This window comes from Dryas octopetala, chromosome 8 (assembly GCF_963921425.1).
Source record: "Dryas octopetala chromosome 8, drDryOcto1.1, whole genome shotgun sequence".
NCBI lineage: Eukaryota > Viridiplantae > Streptophyta > Magnoliopsida > Rosales > Rosaceae > Dryas > Dryas octopetala.
The window spans coordinates 20,974,362-20,999,260 of record NC_141373.1 but is presented as its reverse complement, the minus strand read 5'-3'; the positions used below and the strand labels follow the sequence as shown (position 1 = coordinate 20,999,260).

General features: G+C 36.4%; 1 protein-coding gene and 1 pseudogene across 3 annotated transcripts; one reads left to right on the top strand and one right to left on the bottom strand.

Annotated features, from left to right (window-relative positions):
• The first annotated feature begins 7,839 nt into the window (after positions 1-7,839).
• LOC147277948 (disease resistance protein RPM1 pseudogene) lies at positions 7,840-11,177 on the top strand (annotated as a pseudogene). Its single transcript, XR_015123782.1, has 2 exons — positions 7,840-10,826; positions 11,038-11,177. The product of XR_015123782.1 is annotated as a disease resistance protein RPM1 pseudogene (transcript).
• Positions 11,178-17,284: 6,107 nt separating this feature from the next.
• On the bottom strand, positions 17,285-24,337 carry LOC147277947 (putative methyltransferase PMT24). 2 transcript variants are annotated; one of them, XM_086253402.1, is made up of 9 exons: positions 24,059-24,337; positions 22,346-23,400; positions 22,114-22,263; positions 20,196-20,466; positions 20,003-20,113; positions 19,708-19,882; positions 18,395-18,664; positions 17,785-17,979; positions 17,285-17,674 (listed from the first exon to the last, which is right to left on the bottom strand). In XM_086253402.1, exons 2-9 carry the CDS (start codon positions 23,357-23,359, stop codon positions 17,446-17,448), a joined length of 2,415 nt encoding a protein of 804 aa, XP_086109528.1. In that variant the 5' UTR covers positions 23,360-23,400; positions 24,059-24,337; the 3' UTR covers positions 17,285-17,445. The 2 variants fall into 2 exon arrangements, with proteins under 2 accessions (XP_086109528.1, XP_086109529.1); XM_086253403.1 differs by lacking the exon at positions 24,059-24,337 and adding an exon at positions 23,676-23,973.
• Positions 24,338-24,899: the final 562 nt, after the last annotated feature.

Sequence of the window (24,899 nt, the reverse complement as noted above, 5' to 3'; positions counted from 1 at the left end):
TCACTTTTTTTTTTCCCTTCTCACCTATTTTTTTACGAGTAATGTAGGGAGTACACAAACCACACCATCATTACCCATTTGTTCATTGGCGGAAATACACAACAACAAACACGCCACACACAAAAATAAAATACGAAGAAGATTAATTCATAAGCCTTGATAATTAATTAAAGGAGAGAGAGAGCTAGAGAGAGAGAGAGAGAAAAAAAAAAAAGAGAAAGAGAGATAGGGCAGAGGGGAGAGAAGGGTCGGCGGCGGTGGTGGGGAAGGGGATGCGATGGGGCTGAGTGGGGGGGGCTAATTGAGTCATTTTATTTTATTTTTTTAGTTTTTTTATTTTTTCTGTTTGCACATTGACTTAAATTGAAAACTATATGTATCACATTGAAAAAATTGAAACCTTATGGGGGAGATTGAAAATAACACTAAACCTAGGAGGGTAACTTTGTAATTAGCCCTAAAATAAATGTTGGTTGTTGATCTGATGCGGAATACCCAAAAAAGCGGGCCTTCCGTTTATGTACACGTGCATGGACGCATTATTGTCTTTGTTGCCTGTCAGTGGGGCCCGCATGATGTAGAGCTTGTCCGCGACTACTCGGCTCCTTCTTTCCTCTCTTGCTCTTCACGTAGGCCAGGCCCACGTTTATCACTCTCACTCTCAATGAGCCCATATATGGGTTTGGGCATCACTCTCGCAGGCTCGCTCGAGAGGGCAATTCCATTGACTACCTAACAAAGCTCACCCATTACCTCTCTCTCTTTACCTCGCTTTCATTAGTAACGGTTCAGAAGATTATTCAATATTAGTCCTCTATACAATCAACTTGGTAAGTGGGTCCATGGCTTTTAATGGTTTTAGGGGCTTTAATCAACATCGTGTTTTTAAATGATTTTTAAATGACCGAGCAACCTAAGTCAGCTCGTACTCCACACTACCACACGAGAATCAGGTCGCCCATGTTGGCTTGCCGAACGGCGAAGAAAACAACCAAAGAGGACTCTCGGTTAAGGAGAGAGAACAAAGGAAAAGAGAGAAAAATGAGAGAGAGTTGCGGAAAAATGAGAAACTGGGCAGTATATATAGAGACACTGCCGAGCTCTCTCCAAGGATGCCAAGCTCTTGGTAAGCCTGCCGAGCCCTTGGTGGCTTTGTCGAGCCCTCTGTAGGGTTATCCAGAAATTTTCACCGAGCTCCACAATCTTCTCCAAACTTCCCTCACGCCAACTGCCCAGCCAATTGTCAACGTGCATCTCAGCCAATGAATCAAAGTAAATCCAATGGTTGAGATCACGCCACGTCAACCAAAACTAACTTTCTACAAACTTCCAATTTCAACAACTCACCAAAAATACAACCAGACTCTGAAAAAGATTCCAAAAAATACTACGAACTTGTAACGAAGAATACTATTTTCCTATTGGCTCTAGACCAACCTTTGAAAATAGAATAGCTCGAAAATAAAATACGAAAAATTTTTAAGGTCTCACATAGCAAATTTTGAGAATGCATTTGAAACTTTTGGGATTTTTTTTTCTAAAATTTTTAATAAATTATTAAAATTAAAATAAATGTTGGTTGTTGATCTGATGCGAATTACCCAAAAAAGCGGGCCTTCCATTTCATGTACGCGTGCATGCATTATTGTCTTCGTTGCCTGTCAGTGGGGCCGGCATGATGTAGGGCCTGTCGGCCACTACGCGGCTCCTTCTCTCCTCTCTTGCTCTTCATGTAGCCCGGGCCCACATTTATCACTCTGACTCTCAATGAGCCCATATATGGGTTTGGGCATCACTCTCGCAGGCTCGCTGGAGAGGGCCTAAGTGTTGGTCTAGCTTCACTGGGGGCAATTCCATTGGCTCTCCCTTTACCTCGCTTTGATTGGTAACGGTTCAGAAGATTATTCAATATTAGTTAGGGGTCGGCAATGGGCCGGGTCGGGCTAGGCCGGCCCAAATCTTTCGGGCTCTGGCCGGGTTTGGGCTTGAATTAGAAGAGCTCAATAGGGCTTTCGGGCCGAGCCGGGCTGGGCCTGGGCCTTAATACACAAGTCCAAGGCCCGCCCATCGGGCTCGAGGCTTGTGGGCTTGGAGGGCCGGGCCGGGCTAGGCCCGAACGAGCGGCCCAGGATGGGCCCAAAGCCTATTTACACACATATATATCTTTAATAAAAAAATATAGGATTTTAGCTATGCTGTGATTCAAACTTGAGACCTCACATAACAAGCTTCAACTCTCAACCAATTGAGCTGACTCATTTATTTGTCTAGTTTGTGAATCATAACATATTTAATAGCTTTTTCGTTTGTTTACTCCAATAAATTATTAATATGTTTATTAAGTTATTATATAATACTATTATGTTAGTAATAGTGTAATACCATAAATAATAAACTTTTAAAATTATCTACAACATTACAATTATAATAAAACATAAATGTATATGTGGATATACAACTTTTATAATACAACTATAATTAAAGTTATTAAACCACGATCGTTCATTAATTTGACCATCGTTACCTCATTTTTACATCTCCAATTGAGCTAATTTTTTGCATAGATTATCTTTAAGTGGGGAACTAAAACATGAACGATTTGGATCGTTGAAAACACGATTGAGATGTGAGCTTCTACATATAAATACACTTGAAGAGTATAATTCTAATAACTTTCCAGTTGAAACCTTGTCATTTCCATAATTGTGAAGACCACAACGTGATTTCAACAATCTGAGCCGTTCATTTTCTATGTTCATAGTCAAAGATCATCTTTACAAAAAATCGGCTAAATCGGAATTCATCTACCCGTTCGATTATCATTAGAAAAACTACGATCGTTCATAAGTTGGACCACCATTACCTAACTTTTACATCTCCGATTGAATTAATTTTTTTCAGGGATAATCTTTGAGTGAAGAACTAAAAAATGAACGGTTCAGATTGTTGGAAACACAATTGCATCGTATGTTTATAAAACATATGTAATAAAAACTTTAAACCCCAAACACTCACCAAACCCCAAATAATACTTTTAAAACAATCCAAACCCCAAATAATCCATTTAAATATTTAATACAAAACTTGTTATTCCTTATATATTAAATTGTTAATACATTATATAAATTATATAAAACCTAATTTATTGGAGTAAACAAATGAAAAACCTATTAAATATGTTATGATTCACAAACTAGACAAATAAACTAGTCAGTTTAGTTGGTTGAAAGTTGAAGCTAGTTCTGTGAGGTCTCATGTTCGAATCAAAAAATAGCCAAAATCTTATATTTTTTTTATTGAAGATATATATATGTGTAAACAGGCTTTGGGCCGGGCTTTGTACCGGACTTCGGGCGGGCCTAATCGGGCCGGGCTTTGGGCGGGCCGTGGGCTTTAAGGAGATGGCCCAAGCCCAGCCCAAAGGACTTTCGGGCCAGGCCGGGCTGGCCCAACTTTCGGGCCAAATTGGGCTTCGAGCCCAATGGGCTGGGCAATGGGTTGGGCAATGGGCTGGGCGAGCTTCGGGCATTGGGCTTTTTGGTGAGACCTAATATTAGTCCCCTATACAATCAACTTAGTAAGTGGGTCCATGGGTTTTAATGGTTTTAGGAGCTTTAATCAACATCGTGTTTTTAAATGATTTCTAGATGTTTTCTTTTGCCCTTTCGGAGTTTCGGGTGGCCAAGGATGTGCTTAATTTATTCTTCGTTTTGGAAAATGTCAATGGATGACAGAGAAATGGAGAAGTATTGAAATGTCTTACCTATTTATCATTATTATACAAAAGTCTACAGTCGTACACTCGTACCAAACTATTTCACCTCTGGCCTGTCTCTTTGGAGAAATTATTCTGTGTAACCGATATATTGACACGTGGTATAACCAGTCTATGTGTTATAATATGAATGGATGTTATTAATAGTATACCCTACTAATATAAATACATCGTCCAATAATACCCTTACACGTTGGATTGGTTATACCACGTAACAGTATATTGGTTATACTCTATAATTTTGCCTAATATAATTGAGAGAATCATTTGACTTGATGTGCCTTAGAAATCATTTATAATTAAGTTACTAATTTCTGGTATATTGGAGCCAACTACAAGTTGAAAAAGTCACTGAAATTATTTTGGCTTCTCCTAGACTTATACTATGTCAGTCGTTAGTTTTTTATTCTTATTATTGTTCATGAACCTCCTCTCCACTGGTTATTGATTTCATCAAATCAATCACCACTAATCCTCTCACTATATTGTCATATTGAAATGCTACAGTATATTTTTCCTAATTTGATACATTTCTGTTGCTCATCCCCAAATTTGTTTCAAATATGATTCCGTGAGAGTAAGCGGTTAGGATATATAGAAGGCCAGTATGGCCTCAGCTACAACAGAGAAATTTTGTACATTTTTATTATTTTCTTCTAATTTTTTAGTAATATAATTTAAATTTTTTCTTATGACAGTGATGGAGTTCTTCTCTTGATTTTGTGTAAAAAGTTCTATTGTCTGATTTTGTTTATTTTGTTCTAACTTAATATTTTGTGATAAATTAATTAATCTATAATACTATTTTTGATATGTTGATCTTTATTATGTAAAATATGTTTATATTGAGTACTAGGAAAATTACAAAGCAAAGTATTTTGATCTAAAGTTAATTTTTTCTTTTGATGTTCACTTAATTCTAGATTAAAGTAATATATCATAACATTTTCAAGGGAACAAGGAAGGTTATATCCAGTAAATAAACTCAATATTAACAGAATAGTTAAATATCCAAACAAACAGGTTATTTGTAGTAACGAAATATTTTATCATGCAAATATGATTGAGATTTCTTTCAGTTGTATTTATGACTTATGTCCTCAAGATATTTTACCACATAAACATACAATTATAATGTTAAACAATGCTCTGATACCAATTATTTAGAGCGGGATGTTTTACCGAGAATGTCTTATTGTGAGTGTCTCAAAAATTATCGGTCTGACCACTGTATAAAGTATAATATAGCAAATATGAAATACCGCACACAGCACCTCAGACTATAATAGCGATTGAAACTCATGGACATGCAGACTCGGTTGTTACCTTATTTACAGCAGCAGAGTAACAAACGGAGAAACTTTTGCATGGACGCATTATTGTCTTTGTTGCCTGTCAGTGGGGCCCACATGATGTAGAGCTTGTCTGCCACTACTCGGCTCCTTCTTTCCTCTCTTGCTCTTCACGTAGGCCGGGCCCACGTTTATCACTCTCACTCTCAATGAGCCCATATATGGGTTTGGGCATCACTCTCGCAGGCTCGCTCGAGAGGGCCTAAGTGTTGGTCTAGCTTCACTGGGGGCAATTCCATTGGCTACCTCACAAATTTAACCCATTACCTCTCTCCCTTTACCTCGCTTTGATTGGTAACGGCTCAGAAGATTATTCAATGTTAGTCCCCTATAAAATCAACTTGGTAAGTGGGTCCATGGGTTTTAATGGTTTTAGGGGCTTTAATCAACATCGTGTTTTTAAATGATTTCTAGATGTTTTCTTTTGCCCTTTCGGAGTTTGGGGTGGCCAAGGATGTGCTTAATTTATTCTTCCTTTTGGAAAATGTCAATGGATGACAGAGAAGTATTGAAATGTCTTAGCTATTTATCATTATTATACACAAGTCTACAACCAAATTATTTGACTAATATAAATATATCGTCTAATAATATTTTTATAATTTATATTAGTTAAATTAGTTATACCACGTGACAGTATATCAGTTATACCCTATAATTTTACATAATATAATTGAGATAATCATTTGACTTGGTGTGCCTTAGAAATCATTTATAATTAAATTAATTACTAATTTCTGGTATATTGGAGCCAACTACGAGTTGAAGAAGTCACTGAAATTATTTTGGCTTCTCCTAGACTTATACTATGTTACTCGTTAGTTTTTTATTCTTATTATTGTTCATGAACCTCCTCTCCACTGGTTCTTGATTTCATCAAATCAATCACCACTTACCAAGTTGATTTCTAGATGTTTTCTTTTGCCCTTTCGGAGTTTCGGGTGGCCAAGGATGTGCTTCTTAATTTATACTTCTCCATTTCTCTGTCATCCATTGACCAGTGACAGGTGCTTTCTCAAAAAGCACTTTCAAGTACTTTTGCATGAAGTATTTAAATTTTTTATAAAAATTTATATGTGCTTATGAACAGAGCCGGTTCGTAGATTTAAGAGGCCTTAGACAAGATTAAAAATTGAGGCCCTCATATAGTAACTAAACTGAGTTAAATAAAAAAAAATCAATAACAAACAAATTTTATCAACATAATTATTTATTACAAGCTAGCTTGGTTTTATTTGTTGCAACAAAAACAAAGAAGCGACTCACAAGTCCCAACTTGTTAACTTTGATGTAGGTCCAATTCCATCCAAAAGCAACCAAAACCAATCCTGCCACTCCTGCAGTCCAAGTCCATATAAAAAAATTAAAAAATAATGTCTAGTTGTCAACACTCAACAATAATATAGACTAAAAGGCAGCCCCACATTACTTTTCAGTTCTCACAAAGTCACAATATACAAATTGACAAATTGTATAATACAATCAGTGGGCAAGGCAGCCAGCCGCACAGTTTTCACAAAGTGACAATTGAGTCATTGACAATAAGATATTAAGATATTTGTTTATACCCAAATTGTATTGTATACAAGGCTTACAAGTTACAAGCATATATGCATAAAAAATTAAAAATTGATAATCAATTTATATATAATATATTATATATATTGTAAATTTGTAATTTGTAAGCCAAACAGCCCAAACCACAAAATATATAGATTCAGAAAGTGTGTTAATTTTGTTGATCAATTTCTTAAACAATTTTAATTTTAATAATCTAAGTCCAAATTGAAAAAATAAAATAAAAAAGGTTTTACCTCTTTTTAGCTTTCTCTTAGATTTCCTTTATTTCCTCTTCAATTGTACTGTGTGATTGAGAGTGACATAGACGAACGAAGAGGTCCAGAGGAATAAAAATAGAATGAATCAATGAAATTATGAAAAGAGAAGAGAAGAAAGACTACAAGAGTAATATGAATAAAAAAAAAGGAAAGCAAGAGAGTACTGGACCACAATGGAGAACTGGAGATAAATCAGATGAAAAGGAAGAGATTGGAAAAAGTGAAAAGTTAAATCGTTTTGTCTTCTACTACCTTCGACAAAAATTAATATATAATTAATATATATTTTTTTTAATTTAGTGAATTGAAATACCGAATTACATAATAAAAGGGAGATGCCCAATTTACAATAAGAGACCCTAAACCAGGCTGGGCCCTAGGCGGTCGCCCAGCTCGCCTAGCCTCAAGGCCGGCCCTGCTTATGAACATAAGCGCTTCCAACAAAAGTGCTACTGATTATAAGCGCTTCTAAGAAGCAGTGTCAAACAGGCCCGAAATGTCTTAGCTATTTATCATTATTATACACAAGTCTACAGTCGTACACTCGTACCAAACTATTTGACCTCTGATTTGTCTCTTTGAAAAAATCATTCTGTATAATTGATATATTAACACGTAGTATAATCAGTTTATGTGTTATAATATGAGTGGATGTTATTAATACTATACCCTACTAATATAAATACACGTTAAATTAGTTATACCACGTGACAGTATATCGGTTATACCCTATAATTTTGCATAATATAATTGAGAGAATCATATGACTTGGTGTGCCTTAAAAATCATTTATAATTAAATTACTAATTTCTGGTATATTGGAGCCAACTACGAGTTGAAAAAGTCACTGAAATTATTTTGGCTTCTCCACTTATACTATGTTACTCGTTAGTTTTTGATTCTTTTTATTGTTCATGAACCTCCTCTCCACTAGTTCTTGATTTCATCAAATCAATCACAACTAATCCTCTCACTATATTGTCATATTGAAATGCTACAGTATATTTTTCCTAATTTGATACATTTCTGTTGCTCATCCCCAAATTTGTTTCAAATATGATTCCGTGAGAGTAAGCGGTTAGGATATATAGAAGGTCAGTATGGCCTCAGCTACAACAGACCTCTTGATTTTCAAAATAGTGACCATTCTTGAGAACGAAGCATCCTCCATAGCCGGTGTTCGTGATGAAATTGATGGGATTAAGCAGGAGCTGGTAAGCATGAAATCTTTCCTACATGATGCTGACGGCAAGGAAGCACACACGGAAGGAGAGGAAACGTGGGTCGCAAGTGTCAGAGACTTAGCCTATGATGTTGAAGACATCATTGATGAATTCATGTATCACATTTATTATCAGCAAAGTGGGGGTCGATTTGCTAGGTGGCTCCAAAAAACCATTCACATTCCAAAGAATGTATGGTTCAAGTGTAAAATAGTCAACAAGTTGCAGAAAATCAGTCAAACGATCAAAGCCATACCAGAGAGGAATCAGAGATATGTACGTGATGGTAGAGTAGAAGGACCAAGTACTTGTGATCATGTTCAAAAATGGGTGAAGAACCAAGCGGAGTCTTCTCTTTTTACCAAGGAAGATGAGCTTGTGGGGATTGAAGACAAGAAGCAAATATTATTAGGATGGCTGATGAATGAAGATCAGAAAGACCAAACTGTTATCTCCGTGGTGGGGATGGGAGGATTGGGGAAGACAACTCTAGTTGCCAAGACATTCACCAATGAAAGCGTGAAGAGACATTTCGATTGTTATGCGTGGATTACTGTTTCCCAAACTTATGCAATTGAAGACTTATTTAGAAGTTTGATCAAGGAATTCCACCAATCAAGGAAAGACGATGTTCCGGGAAATTTGAATGCAATGAGTTATAGAGAATTGTTAGAGACGCTGGTGAACTACTTGGAGTCTAAAAGGTACCTAGTTGTATTAGATGATGTGTGGGATATTAAACTTTGGAGGGAAATAAGGATATCACTTCCAGATAGACAGCTTGGAAGTGTGATCATGCTCACAACTCGGAGAGAAGACATAGCATCTCATTCTTTTGGAGTGAAAAGCAACGTTTACCCTATTCAACCCTTGGAAGAGAATCAGGCCAAGGAGCTCTTCAGCAGGAAAGCCTTCTCAACTTATCCTAATAAATGCTGTCCACCGGAGATTGAAGCATCAATAGTTTGGGAACTTGTTGGAAGGTGTAAAGGCCTACCTCTGGCATTGGAGGCTTTAGGTGGTCTTATGTCTTCTAAGAAGTCATCTGCAGAGTGGAGAAGAGTCAACAACACCTTAAATTGGCATCTAACTAACAGCCCTTTGCTAGAACCTGTGAAGAGCATTTTATTGCTTAGTTTCAATGATTTGTCATACCGATTGAAGCATTGTTTTCTATATTGTTCCCTTTTCCCAGAGGATTATTTGATAGGGAAAAATAGGCTCATTAAATTGTGGATGGCCGAAGGATTTGTTGAACATGTCAAAGGGGTCACACCGGAAGGGGTTGCAGAGACTTATCTTATGGAACTCATTTTTCGTAGCATGCTACAAGTTGTAAGGAGGAATGAAAATGGAAGGCCAAGAACTTTCAAAATGCATGATCTTATGCGAGAGCTTGCTCTGTCAACGTCAGAAAAAGAAAAGTACTGTGCTGTGTATGATGGGAAAGAAGTAATGGAAGAAATTGGAGCTCGTCGTTTGTTAATTCAAACAAGAGAAGGAGAAATTAAATCTTGCACAGGTATGTCACAGCTCCGTTCCTTGTTAGTCTTTGTCAATGGCAAATTCTCGTTGCCTTCTGGATTCAAGTTGTTGAGAGTTCTAGATTTGGAAAAAGCCCCAATTTATAAATTGCCAGATGAACTGGTGTACTTATTCAACTTAAGATATTTAAATTTGAGGAAAACTCAAATTAAGGAGCTTCCCAAATCCATAGGACGCCTCCACAATCTTCAAACCCTGGACATCAGGGACACAAAGATAGACTCACTTCCGAAAGGAATTGCCAAGTTGTGTAACCTACGCCATCTAATTATGTATCGTTACACTGGAGTGTACAGGGGCTTCAGATTCATTATTGGGACAAAAGCTCCATCAAACATATGTAACTTGAAGAAATTGCAAGTTTTGGCATGTGTTGAATCAAAGGGAGACATTATTAGACTTGTTGGGAACATGACCCAACTTACTAGGATTGGCATTACAAATGTAAAAGAAACAGACGAGCAGGACCTATGTGCCTCAATTCAAAGGATGAAGCTCCTTTACCACTTGTTGTTAGTGGTATCTGATGAAGAGGAACTTCTTCGAATCAATGCGCTATCTTCACCTCCTCCTCACCTTCAAAACCTCATGTTGGCTGGCAAACTGGAGAGGGTACCACGTTGGTTCCGTTCACTCAAGAGCCTCACATATATGAATCTGCATTGGTCTAGACTTGAAGAAGATTTACTACCTCACATTGAAGAATTGCCCTGCCTGCGGAGCCTTATTCTTTTTAAAGCCTATACTGGGAAAGAGTTGTGTTTCAGTAGAGGCTTTGTAAATCTCGTGCATTTGCAGTTGTGTAATTTCCCCTCATTGGAAAAGATAACTATAGAGAATGGGGTGATGCCCAATCTGCAGTTCTTGATGCTGGATAGCTGCATGGAATTAAAGGCACTTCCTTGGGGTATTGAATACCTTTCTAACCTCAAAACATTGGAATTGGGGTCTGTTTCAATGCAACTTACAGAGTCCATACAAAGAGGAGGTGTCGATCATGCAAAGGTGCAACACCTCCCAGACATCAACGATTTAGTCAGAACATTATTTGGGAGGTTTGATGAAAGCAAGTCCTAGTTGTTTTTGCTAGAAGGTAATTCTTTTTATCCTTGCATTGGATTTCCTTAACTTCCATCATTTAAAAAGTAATACTAGAAATCGTTCTCGTTCACAAATCTAGTACTAAATTATTCCTATCTAGTTAGTTTGGACAGTCATATACGCATTGATTTCTTTTTGGTACAAATAGTAATTGAATTTTATTTGGTTACCATATCGTTTGTGTCTTGTTATACCCTTTGCAGAATCAAGTCCAAGAACTGAAGATGGATTCTACCCAGATTGCCCCGGGAATAACCCGTTCTTTTGTGAACCTGCATGGATTACTCTCGCTTCTTATTTGCTTGTAAAATCAATAATATCCAAGACTGTTTAGCATTTGATATTGTTTTTGTGTATTTGTGTATTTGCATACAATAATGTTGGAGAATGGAGATTGAATGTCACACTTTAGCATCCGTTACGCAGATTTGGACCATGGATTCTTCTATTCTCCATCTCTTGTGTGTACTTCTTTTTGTCAAAGCCTGCCAACATACTCAGATGAAAATTACTCTGAATAACAGTGTCTGATTTGTTTTGGTGAAAAAAGCGTCTGTTCCATGTTCCTTCATATTTGGACCATGGACATTTTATATGTGCGTACTTTTAGCTTGGCTAAACGATTAGAGTATCTTAATTCTTGTCCATCACTTCTGCAAGGTTTATTTGAATCGATTCAATTACTGATCATTAGTGAGTTTGTCTTGATCATGGAATCTTCTGTGACTTTATTCCTATTTATGTTTGCTATTTGATGATGTAATGCCCCAACAAGAACTATTCAGGGGTTAATCCTCAATCTGAGTTTACCATCAAATTGCTTAAGCCTGCTATAGTAGTACATTACTAATAATTTCATGCTTCTCTGGACAACCTTCCACAATTGCCGAACATTTGTACATTTCGCAAAAAATATGGACCTGCACATATTCATCCTGTAAACACTTTTCTTTTCTCTCTTTAATTTGTTTTATCAAATGGCAATATATAGTTTTGTGAAATGTTTTGCAGAACCACCCACTCTAATGGGTTAGACTCCGCTCTATATATAAGATATGCAACATTGTCGCTAATGCTGTACCTCATTCTTGCCTAATAGTTTGACAAAGCAAGACACAGTATGGTGAGAAGGTTGGAACTAATGTCTCGTGGATTCTAATACACAATTGTTCAAGATACCATCTCCTGTTGCCTTATTTTGTACCTGACTATAATTAATGTTGCCAGCTTTTGATGATTAGTGTTTAAGGTGTCTCAAATGAACTTGGGATTAAGGAGCAAACTAAATTTGAAGTTTTCCTTCAAGGCCAATATGAATAGCAGCAGTGAGAGTAACCACATCTTCAGGGACTGGATCTGGAACCAGTCCTCTTCTGGTGTATTTTCAATTTTTCAGTAGGATCTCTTCACTGAGGGTGAAATTTGTTGGAAAATGAGAGAGAATGAAATTTCTCTATGTTATTCCTCCTCATCAAGAGGGATTTCTACTAGTGAATACAAGGCCCAACTAGGAAAGGATGTCTAATTCCATAATATATACCTGATCACTTAATCAACTCCTAATTACATGATCAAAGACTAATTGACTCCTAATCCCATAATCAAAGCTCAATTATATTTGATCAATACTTTCCAACAAAAGTATCCCTGATTGGGATTGGTCCTTTATATGGAAGTTAAACGAGTTATTTACACTTACACCCCTTGAGGTTTATCGTTTTTTCACATACAACCCTTGAAGTTTCAAAAATTACACATACACCCCTTGGGGTTTCAAAACTGTTGCATATAACCCTTTATAGTGAGACGAAAAATGATGAGAAAGTATGCAAAAAGGCATGCTAAGGGCTGAAATGACCTAATAAGATTACTTAAGGTGTAAGGTTCAACGTCAATATAAATATCTTCTTTTTTGTTTATTTATTGGTTTTTCTTGTAGGGGTTATATACAACAGTTTTGAAACATCATAGAGTGTAGGTGTAATTTTTGAAACCCCAGAGGATATATGTGAAAAGACAATAAACATCGTGGGGTAAAATAACTCGAAGTTAAACCTACCTCCCAAATCAAAACCTTCTGGTGGCTTTTGATCCTTGACACACTTCTCGTTAATGAACAAAGTTGGAAAAGAGGTATGACTGATAATCCCTCACGCCATAACTGTAATTGTCCATTAGTCTTATTATTCTCAATTTGAAGTGCCTCAGGCTAAGCAACTATTTAAGTCAAGATCCCTTGCTCTGTTTTCTTAGTTTTCCCTAAATTTGTTGTCCCTATGAACTCTTGTTATTCCTAAAAGATTGCTGGATTTATTCAAGTTAACAAACTTCATATAACTGAAAATTGTAGCTAGGATTGTACGATATTGTGATTACAAGTAATGATTCTGGTATTGGGTATCTATATCTCCTTTGAAGATTTTATACAAGCTCATAACACCAGGACATATTTGATATCTGTTTTTTGGGCTTGAGATTGTAAAAACAATATTTAGATAAAAACTTTTTTATTCCGTGGGAAAAACTCTATATAGACCTTCCAGCCAAAAGAAAAAAATCTCATATAGACCATGAAAACACTGTACTACTGTAGAATAAAAATAGATGTGTTTTGAAAGTTTATTTTCAATGTTAATGTTTAACTCTAAAGATGTATTTACTAAGAAAATCAAGGCACCAAAACGATGAGAGTTTGAGTAACTTATTTTAGAGGAAAATACAGTTTAGACAAGATGTTACATGGGAATGGAAAGAAGTACAAAGAAAATAACTGTAAGTGATATATGGGCATTATGCAATGACTATTTCGAAATAAAAGAAGCTTCATAGATATATCTTACTGTCCCAAAATTATGATTGCTAATTTCCAATGATGAATCTACTCTGTTATCTTTACAAGAGACTGTACCAGCAGACTTAAGTCAAGGAAATCTACAAGGGGGTATGATCTTGTTCATAAGCACCTCAGACCAGTATAAATCAATGTGATAACTGATCTCAAAGCTCTGCATGCTTTCCCCCCATCAGTGCAGTAGAGCGGATTGTGTTTTTCGCAGTTAGAGATGAATTGAAACTAATGTTCTTCACACTGCGCACGGAGGCTAGACCTTTCCATCCGATGAAGGGAGGTGTCTATGAGCTTCGAAGGCCTTGGATGAAGACTTAGTCGCGGAATTTGTGCCTTTGGAGGGCGACGAAGAAGGAGTTGGTAGCTTCTTAGGCAGCATCTGTTCCCAACAGTCCTTAGGTAATCTTGATGCTTCTGATGAGAGAACAATGAAAGCAACAAGAGTGAAGAGGAAGCACTTGTGCCTCCAAGAACCTAACATCATGTTGAATAGTAGTCTAGAATTGAATGGAGCACTGAGATACTTTAACTTCCTAAGATGGCAGCTTTAGAGTATTGGTGGCAGCAGACATGTTGAGTAATGTATGGAGACTGCCAACTTGTTTGTTTGAGGAAAGATGTACCAATGGCAGACAATGAGGTATTTGATAATGCTACAACTGTTAAGCAGCTCATGTTGTTGCTCTCATTGTGTAATAGAAGTAGAATCTGTTTGAGTGCGAGAGTAAACAATTTGAAGGATTTTAATATTCCCATTGGACCCCTCTCATTAGTTGGGTATAAAATGGTAACAAATCCTTGTTGTCAGAGTTGTTCAAAGTGATATAATTAGTAATGCCACTTGGACACTATGTGACCTAACCACAAGAAGATTTTCACCAACTTACTTTACTGAATTTATGTGAATGCATATTGTCTCCACAATTAACATAGATTTTCATGATGTATGAAGTATCATGCATTGGTTTGGCTACAAAAATCATGGTTTATCTCCAAAACAGGAAAACTAATTAATGTCTTGTGCTAAAAGATGTACCATACATTCCTTAGAGGTAGGGATGGATCCATTAATTTCTTTGTTGCCAAACATTCAATGACAGTATCAATAACCGAATTAAATAAATACATCATTGAAGCCCTTTAAGCCTACGGTTGAAAACCCCAACCAAAAATTGTAGCATTATTATTATTCAATTTCAATCATGCAAACATGAGGAGAGTTTCCTTTTCATTTTCTCAGATTACTCACAGCCACAGAAGCCTAGCAAACAAAAAGCTGATGAATAAATTTTTAAAGGAGTCTAAAAGAAGCATCTTGACACTTTTGTATGCTATTTTGCCAACAAAGAAATAGTTTTACAACAGAAAGGCAATAGCTATCAGTGGTGTCAGTGAGACATTAGTATATTCTATGAAAAGGGTTGTGATTAGAGCACCAACAATTTCCTTGTTAATGGTGCACCCTCAGTTGAAAAGTGAAATTCAGTCAGACAACCAACAAACCACATTTAATTAAGTTAATCATAGTTAAGTCAAAAGGTCTAGTACTCCTAGCTTTCTTATACTGTGCATTAGAAACTTCATTTTAAATTATTGCAAAAAAGAATTTAACGGTTGAAACTGTAAGCTTAAGTTGTTATACATTCGTTAATAATTTAAGTTTTTGAGATATAGTGATTGTCTAATATGGTATCAAAGTCTTATTTGCAAGATGTCTTAGGTGGATTCAAAACCTCCTTCATTCCCCACTTCTTTATCAATTTGCAAGGTGTAGGGTGGGGATGCACTTATATGTTTCTCTCTTCCCACCTACAGGATGAGGTTGCACGTGAAGAATGGTATAAGCTTGATATATATTGTTAGTCAATCCCCAAATAATTTAAGTTTTTAGAATACTGTACAGTGGTTTTCTAACCCAAATCAATTAATAGTCAAAACTTTTCACTTCTAACATGTTAAGAAATCGGTATGCAGTCAAATAGGGTCATGCCTGCAGAGAACCAATCCCTATATAAAAGAATTTGCTGCACATGTGTGGCTGATAATTATAAAATCGTAAAAGTTGGAAGAATGTCGGATGAAAAGATAATCTTTTAATTCATGCAGGCTCATTAGGGACAAGAGGAGTTGGAAGGAGATGGAGTGATGGACAGTGCACTCTATCTCAAAGTGGTAGGGTCCATTTTCACTCAAAACCACTGCACCATGTCTTACTCATCACTAGTTTTGGTCTTAGAAAAGTCTCTAGTGTACAACAATATGTAACATGTCCAACTAAGTTTTTCAACTGCCTTGATTTGTACCCAAATTATCATCTACAACTCCAAAACTTGACAATAATCTGACCTTTTCAACCTAACTTTGTGTTGGGTTGACAACCTATGTGCCTTGGAGTCTGAAGTACAATGGACCAGTATTAAATATTAGACAAAAATTTGGTCAAGTAACAACATGCATTATAAATTTTGATTTCAAATAAACACCTGATTAGCATTTTAATAAAGCACTTATCATGTTCTAAACCGTTGAATTTAAAATGCTCCACATTAGAATTTACTTTTGCATTCTAAGTGGATTACCGAACTAGATAAAAGAGAAACCAGAAGTTCCCCACCTATGATTAGAAGAAATAAAACTATTTTATTTATCTAGAGGAGGTGATCCAAACTTCGAAACCTCTCCAACATTAAATTAATGACTAGTTGGTGGAATAAAACTATTATTAATGACCATATTTTGGCATATTTCAAGATGCAACAGATATATTTAATAGGAAAATATTTGGGTCACCCCTTGGGGTACCCCAAGGTCCACCCTCCCCCCGAAAATAACAATTTCGGTAATACCGGCGCATGATCGGAACCGTTCACTTTTTAGATCACCTATTATAGATCATCTCTGCAAAAAATCAAATCAATCGGAAATCGTTTGGTTATATAACTGTTGTCAATTAAGTAGAAAAAATTGATGGTTTTCAATTAAAGAGTGATTTTTTGGCCAAACCGTTAATTTTTTCTATTTAATCAACAACAGTTATATAATTAAACGATTTCCGATTGAGTTGATTTTTTGCAGAGATGATCTATAATATATGATGTAAAAAGTGAACGGTTCCGATCATGCGCCGGCATTACCGAAATTGCTATTTTGGGGGAGGGGTGACCTTGGGGTACCCCCAAGGGGTGACCCAAGTAGTGTCCTATTTAATAACGTAATCAATACATAGTGTAGAGATATATACGTTAATACTTACCAGGGTATTTTAAAGCACATTCTCTTTTGCCTCTCCTATTTGGCATATTTATATTATATTCTGCATTACAACACGGTAGTCAGCACATGATGGCACGTATTGGCTGCAGACTTACAAAACCAAAGAAATAAGGGGCTGTTTTAATGTGCTACAGCGTTCTTTAACTAATAGATGACGTGTAATACAGAGGATCATATGTTTTGTCTGCAACAATTTCACATTTCAGGCACTGCAAGTTGGCAGTACCAAAGTACTGTGAAGACTTTTATACTCGTAAGAATATCAAAATACATAAGTTCTAAGACCAATCCCTCTTATTCACAAGGGAAAAGATCATTTAGCAAAGAGAGAGAGAAAACTTGAGGGCTTCTATTTAAAAGAATAATCAGATATGTATAATTTACATATGCTAGTGGATTACTTTATAGATACTTGATCCTTGAAAAATAATGCTTGAGCAACAAAAAAACTTAATAGGCTATTAGCCACCAAAACACCAGATTGAGGCATTTAAGCAATGGCTGACAGAATTGTTTCTTTCTCTGCAGGACGCCAAAATGTTTTCTGAATGCAAAGCAAACCCTCATTGTCTTTCGAATACGTAAGTCGGATATCCCACTGAAGAGATTTAGCCATGCTCTCTATCTCATTCAAGGTTTCAGCGTCGTCCCAAACAATGAGCTTCCCTTCTGGCCTAAGTATCCTATCAACTTCTGCAATTACTGCCACTAAGTTGCATCTGTAACCAGAATACCATAACAACATTGAATCAGAGGAAATGTTGGTCTTTGTTGAGGATTAAAACTGCAGTAAATAAGTAAATCCAAAGAGAATGTTGTAATAACATACCTTTTCTTAAGGACAGAGAATAGATGATCTGCATGTAGAAGATCATAAGATCTAGGATAGGTACTAAACGATTCACACCAATCATGATATATCCCAAGTAAACCGCGCTCATAGATTATTGCAAGTGTGTCACGAGAGTCAACGGGGACTACATTCATAACCCATACTTTCAAGTCTTTCAGTGCGGCAGCAAACCTAAAGCATTGCCAAAAAAAAAAAGGTTTAGACCAAGTGAAAAAGAATTCAACATTCTTTACTACACTGGAAATGAAAAGCACTCGCACAATAGAAATAAGAATGATAAAAGTAGCTGAAAAGAGATCATTATTTTTCATAAGAAGAATATGACATGCAACTCCTACTGATTTGAATTTTTCAAACATTTATTTGCATAGCCATCAAATTTTTCTCCTTCAGCCACTACAAATGTTAGAAATATAACATATGAGCAATACTCAATTCAACTTTTTGTCATCAGCAGTAGCCATTCAGGGGTATGAAAACAATAATTTCAAGAAAATTGTGTGCAGGTTACTTTCTGAGAGAATCAAGGATCACGCAGTGATTCTTTTATGGGAAGAACAGTAATTAAAGATTAATAATTACTTACCCTCCGTATACAGCTCTCATGTCCATGACATTCCTTACGGAAGACCAGTTGATTCCCATCCCATTTAAATATGTCTCAGAGACAACATTTTTCCAATGCTTATAGTCAGAAGTGAAATCTTGTGGCGCGGATTTTCCATTAACATCAATCTGAGACTTTAACCAGTATGGTGGTTTCTCCAACCTTAATGGCCATTGTGGAGGCCACTGAGACCCACGGTCTGATTCATCCTCCGGCACTCTGTGCATGCATGCCTCTAGTTTTACATTCCTGATGATGCAGAAGTACAAAAACGCTTAACAGAGTTGGAAATTTAACTCATGGAGCTATAGGAGCAGTTTCATTGCAGAGAGGCACTTGAACAATGTAAAAGCTCTTTTACATCCATTACATTAGAAAGCATATAGTAGGCCAACTTAGAGTAAAGACAAGCTTGAAAATTCTAATGGCATCAATTTCCACTTTTTCTGTTCAAATGAAAACTCTCACCTCAGTATAACAAGATGTATAGATTTTATTTAAAAACTGAAAAGGGGAGATGCTATCAATCAAAGTTCCTTCCCTTCAAGACTGTTAGTCACTCTCACAATGGCAAGTGCAACTTAAAGATTTGGAATGATAATTATGCATCACAAGTTCAAAACAAAAGGAGAATTTTGTGCACTTCAAAATCCTTCTTGTTGTGACTCTGCAAAATCCTTCACATTGCTTATGAATTTTCATGAAATACAAAACCCATGTAGCAAAACTCCCCATAAAATTCAACTTTGAAACAAAAAGTCTTCCCGGAAAAGACACTTACAAAAATGCTCCTGGGAAGCACAGAAATCAGTCACAATTGCTTAGCCTAAAGAAAATTTGGTAACAAGACTGACATATAACCTGACACCTGAAAGAAATTTAAAATCTTTAATACACATTTGCCATGTAGGAAATTGTTTCAAATGAATACCCTGATGAAACACATATTGCTGAAAACAGTTGGTAAATCACTAAATTATAACACAACTTAATAATATAAATATTGAGACATTGAAGAGTCATCATAACAAATTTTTATTAGTTACCAAACATTATTATACTGCCAAATTAAAATGTGGTCACTATATGGAGTATATGGTGACTACATTTTAAGTAGTCACTATTTAGAGTATATGGTGCTTAATTCATTTTAATAAAATGTCCATATTAAAACTTTTTCTGATCATTCACATTCTTTCTAAGATGTTGCTTCCAATTTCGGTACTAGGGGCCACCGATAAAAAACCCAAAGAAAGACCAATACTAAAACATATGGGCAAAAGGTAAAGTACCAGGCAGTATTTGGATCATCAGATTCACTGCAGAGAGGAGGCTTATTGCGTGGTCTTTTATTGTAGCAGTCATTTGAAGATGGTTTCCTGTATACTGCAGCAGCCACTCCATTGAGTTTGTCCTTTTTAATCACCACCAGATCCCAGCACATTGACTTTGTTAATTTCGACATTTCTGCCAATAATTACCATGAGAATATGAGAGAGAGAGAGAGAGAGAGAGAGGATATTGGATAGGAGCAATCAAAATGTGCAACACTCTAAAGAGGAAAATAGGAAATAGGAAGTATTCTACCTTTCCAAATGCCAACATCTTCAGGAAGATTTTGGTAAACCGGAGTAGCAGACCACACAAAGTAACCACCAGGTCGCAAGACACGGTTAAGCTCAAGGAGCAGTTTACCACCTGCAATGTAACTCAAATTATATCTCTAAAACTAAAACTAGACCAGGACCAAAAAAAAAAAATTACACATGCGAAACATTACCTTCAATATGCCAAGGGACTCTACAGCGTGCACAATGGATAAGATCAAATACAGAACTTGGGAAGGGTAGTCTTCTGGTACCCATAACAGCTGATATGGCAGGGATTCCCCGCTCTAGTGCAAATTGTACTTGGGCTTCGTGCTCATCCTTGGGAGCAAATGACATAGCAAGAACATCTCTTTCAAATAGAAAACCTCCAAAACTGGCTACCCCACATCCGACATCCAATATCACACGGCTTCTTTTACCCCATGCAATATCAGGAAGAGACTGCACAGCCAACACAACTATACATTTTAAGCATTTAACACAGCAAACAATAACAAAGTTTGCACTAACAAATAATGATTTCAAGATAGAAACTCCAGACCAGTAAGATAATCATGCTGAATATCTAGACTACTCTTACGAAAGGAACCTCAAAAAGAAAAAAAAAAAAATATATATATATATATATATATATAAGATTTAACTCGAGCATACTTGAATATTTTAAATAAAGTGAAAATATGTCAGTGTTATACAAATATAAGGCTTTCCAAAGCACAAGACTTCACCCAATGCATGGTCAAATGAGGACAATGAAAGGGACAAGTCGCATGAATGAAGAGATGAAATCGGATAGCACTGCATTCCCATCTAGGAAGCATCGATACGTGTACGGCACCGATACGTGACACCACACCGATACGCAATACGGCAAATTTCTAAAAAATAAGAGCACCGATACGGCTCCGATACGGATATTAAAATAATATATCTATATAATTTTAAACTTAAAAAAAAAAATCAAATATTATCTAAATCCAATACTATTCAGATTTCAGAGTTATAAAAAAAACAAACAGAGCCAACCCAACCATGCAAGCTAACCAGATTACTCAACGCAACTACGCAAGCAGTAAGCTAACCTCCACGACAGCGACACAGATCGCGACGACGATGGCTGCTCGAAAACAGGTTTTTCTGCTTCCTTTTCTATTTTGCACATGAATAGTGATGGCTGCGTTGAATACTTGAATTAGGGCTCTAATGATCTGATCTTTGTAAAGTTTCTAAAATTGTGATTAGACCCCCTATTTTTACAAAAAAACTTGAAAAAATATCCCAGACGTATCGAGACCGTATCAGAGAAGTATCGCTGGAGTATCGTAGCCGTATCGAGTAGTCAAAGTCAACAGATACGTATAGCATGCTTTGGATACGCGTATCCCCGTATCTAGTGCGTATCGGTGCTATCAAGGTATCCGATACGGCATACCTAAAAAAATTGGAGTATCGGTGCTTCCTAGATTCCCATAAAATCCAGAACCACTATTAGGTAATGGAATAAAGAACAATGAATATCCAAAATTGGTATTTCTTGACAAGTCCGGAAAAGGACATACAAGAATTTGTGGCTCTCACATTATGAGTTTTCTTTTATTTTTTATACATTCAAATAAACCTTTCATTTACATAGTGTTCTAAAAGGTATTTATGTGCAAAAACATGCATGTATATAGAAAATAAGGACTAGAGCACACAACACAGAATCACGGAGACACATTCTCAGTTCTGCATACAAGGAAACAGGACTATTAATAGTTCACATTCAGAAAAAAGGCATTAACCAAGCCCTTAATAGGTGTTCCTGTGCATACAAGACAAACATAAACAGGAACAAATTTGAATGAACACAGGTGCATCCTGATCAGTTGGTCAGAGACAGATTCTGTGTCATGCACAATGTAAGATCCTATCCCCTACCACAATAAACTATTACTTGACATTGTAAACAAAAACAGAAAGGTATTCCTTTTCTGTAAAATTTCCGAAAATAGATTTTATTAAAACCCTTAGAACAAACAACGCATGAAATTAATGTCTGGACAGGATGTGCCAAAATAAGACGATTTAAACAATAGAAGGACTCACTTTTTGAATAAAATCAATGTAATGAAGAGCACCATTCTTAAACTGAGTTCCGCCACCAGGAAAAGTAAGGTATTCGCCGGTAACTTTAACCCAATTTTGGTGTCCCTTAACTACTGCAAGCTTGGTGTGAGGAATATTGTAGTACCATATCTGCATCATGCACCAAAAACATATATCAATTTCAAATATTAAAATGGGGTAATTTCAATGTTTTAGTAAACAGCTGATATACCTTTTCCCTGCTTGTTGGCCACTGAATTGGCCGTTTATATCCTTCAGGTAGAGGAACAAGACAGGTGGTGGCTTCATCAGGGCAGTGCCTTTCTCGATGTTCATAGTGCGCTGTATTTGGAAGCTGTCTGATAGATTTCCAATTGTCAAGACAAGGGATGTAGTCTGGCCCAGCAGTGACATTACAGAGTTTCCACTTCCAGTCAAACCCACTCTGATACTTAGATATTGAAGATTGTTGTGTTTCCTTCTCATTCTGCAACTCCACGACTTCACCCTTTTCCTGGCTTTCCATGTTATTACTGGTATCACTTTCGTCTGAATGACTGTCATGATTTTTCTCAAACTTTTCCTCCTCAGTCTGACTAGACACTTCATCTTCCTGCTTTGTTTCAACAGCAGTCTCCTCTCCCTCCAATTTTATCTCACCCTCATGGACACCTGAACTCTCCTCCGATTCTGTCTTCTCATTTTCACTCACTTTACCACTTCTTTCCTCTGTTAATCTAGCTTCTGAATTTGACTCCCCATCTCCCGAACCAGCTTCATGATCATTTATTTTCCCATCCCCATCATTTTCAACCTCTGTCTTTTGTTCCTCTTCAGTCTCAAGTTTCTCATCAGAGCTCTCCGTCACAAGTTTCTCTTGCTGATTTCCCTCAACACCATTCTCACTTTCAGACTCAATCTTCACTTTAGATCCCTCCTTTAAAACCAACTCTTCCTGTTTGTCTTCTGCTGAATTGCTGCCATTGTCGTCCCCACTTGGTTCAGCTTCAGGTAATTCACCAGCACTGTCTTCATACTGCTTAGAACTTTTATCAGTTATTATCTGCTGTTTTACCACATCTACAGTCTCCTCAGATGATGGTTCTTGATTCTGAATCGGGACAACCGATGACATTAACATCCAAACCCCAACTAAACAAAATGCAACAAATACAACTAGACTGGTTGTTGAACAACAACTCAGTGACTTCTTTCCGTCAACTCGGGAGTACTTCCCCATCGCCATCTTTATGATGTGAAGATCGATATCCCAAATTATAAACACACCTGACAAGAGCAATAACAAAACAATCTTAGCTACCTATGTTGTTTCTGTTTTCAAGCACGTTTTTGGTTGTATGTTTATTTATGTTTTCATGATTTTAATCACATATAAAAGAAAACTAAAATAAAAAACTGTTTTTGATCGAAGAAACAAAGCAAGCCTTAAACTTCTAAAAGAATGTCAACCAATACACTCATATACATGAAAAAACGGGCATCCTTGCTTATTTTGATATACAATTGTAGTGTTATATGATAAATGATAAGGAAAGCTCAACCTTACTCCAAAGAAAACAGATCCATCAATTAACAAAGGACCAAACTTTCAGCATAAAAGATCAAGTCTTTCTCATGGATCTCAACATGGTGAGACAGAGAACAAACAGCAAAAAGAATATCCCAAGAAAAAGTCGTTTTAGAAAAAGTAATAATAACCCATTTCTCATAACTAGAAAAGAACAAGCAGAAAACAAGAATGCTGAGTCAATAATAAGAAAAATCAAGAATGCAATGTTTGGTTTCTGTAAAAGCCAGAAACTTTCAAGTTCTGTGGATATATTCATCAAAGAAAAACAGTATATTGGTAATGCAAGAGAATGAATATCTGATCAAATAATGAAAAGGGATATCTGAAAGTACTGAGAAGTGGGATTTTTCTTACTTGGCTCAGTGGCTGAGAGAATTGTAGGGTCTTCTTGGCTCACTCCATATTATTTGCCTCCCAAGTGAAGAGAGTGAGAACTGGGTCAGTAGTGGCCTAGTGGGTCTTCTTAATAGGCTCCCCAGTCCCGCCACCGACTACTCGTTCATTTATTTTATTTTATTTTATTTTTCCAGTAATTATTAAATAAAGAAAAATATCGGGAAGAGACAAGAGAGCGAGAGAAGAGAGTGGACAAATGGAGAGATCTGGTTCTAATTCTATAACTTTTTTTCTGGGATCTGCAAATTCCAGCTAAGCTTAGGTTGTGATTTGTAAACCAAGAGTCAATGAAAGCAGCGTGCTAAACTGCAAGCACATTCATAGAAACGCGGTGATCTACCAGATTATTTTTTTTATTCTTGGTAATTAAAGTTCAAAATGTTATCGTAGGTTGCTGAATGTATGCTTGCCTGCTTGGTGATTGCATTTTTAAAGAGAAAAACTTGGTTGTAACAGAGCATATATCCTTTTTTTTTTTTTTTTGGTTATTAACATGATATATTATATCTTTTGATTATTAATATGAGATTAGCACACAATAGATTACCAATCCAGATCCATATCTTTACTCTCACAACATATATTTGTATGCAAATTATGTAATTATTTATTATGAGAATTTATTGGCTCTTATAATCCTCCAACTTCGTAAGTCTCATTCCGTCTATTTCCTCCTAATGTCCGTCCATTAAAGTCATGTATCAAGCACGTTCTTCTCTTTTGAGGGATATAAAAGGCAATCCACAAACCAATTTCAGATTTTTGCCCTTAATTTGTATGTATGTATGTATATATATAT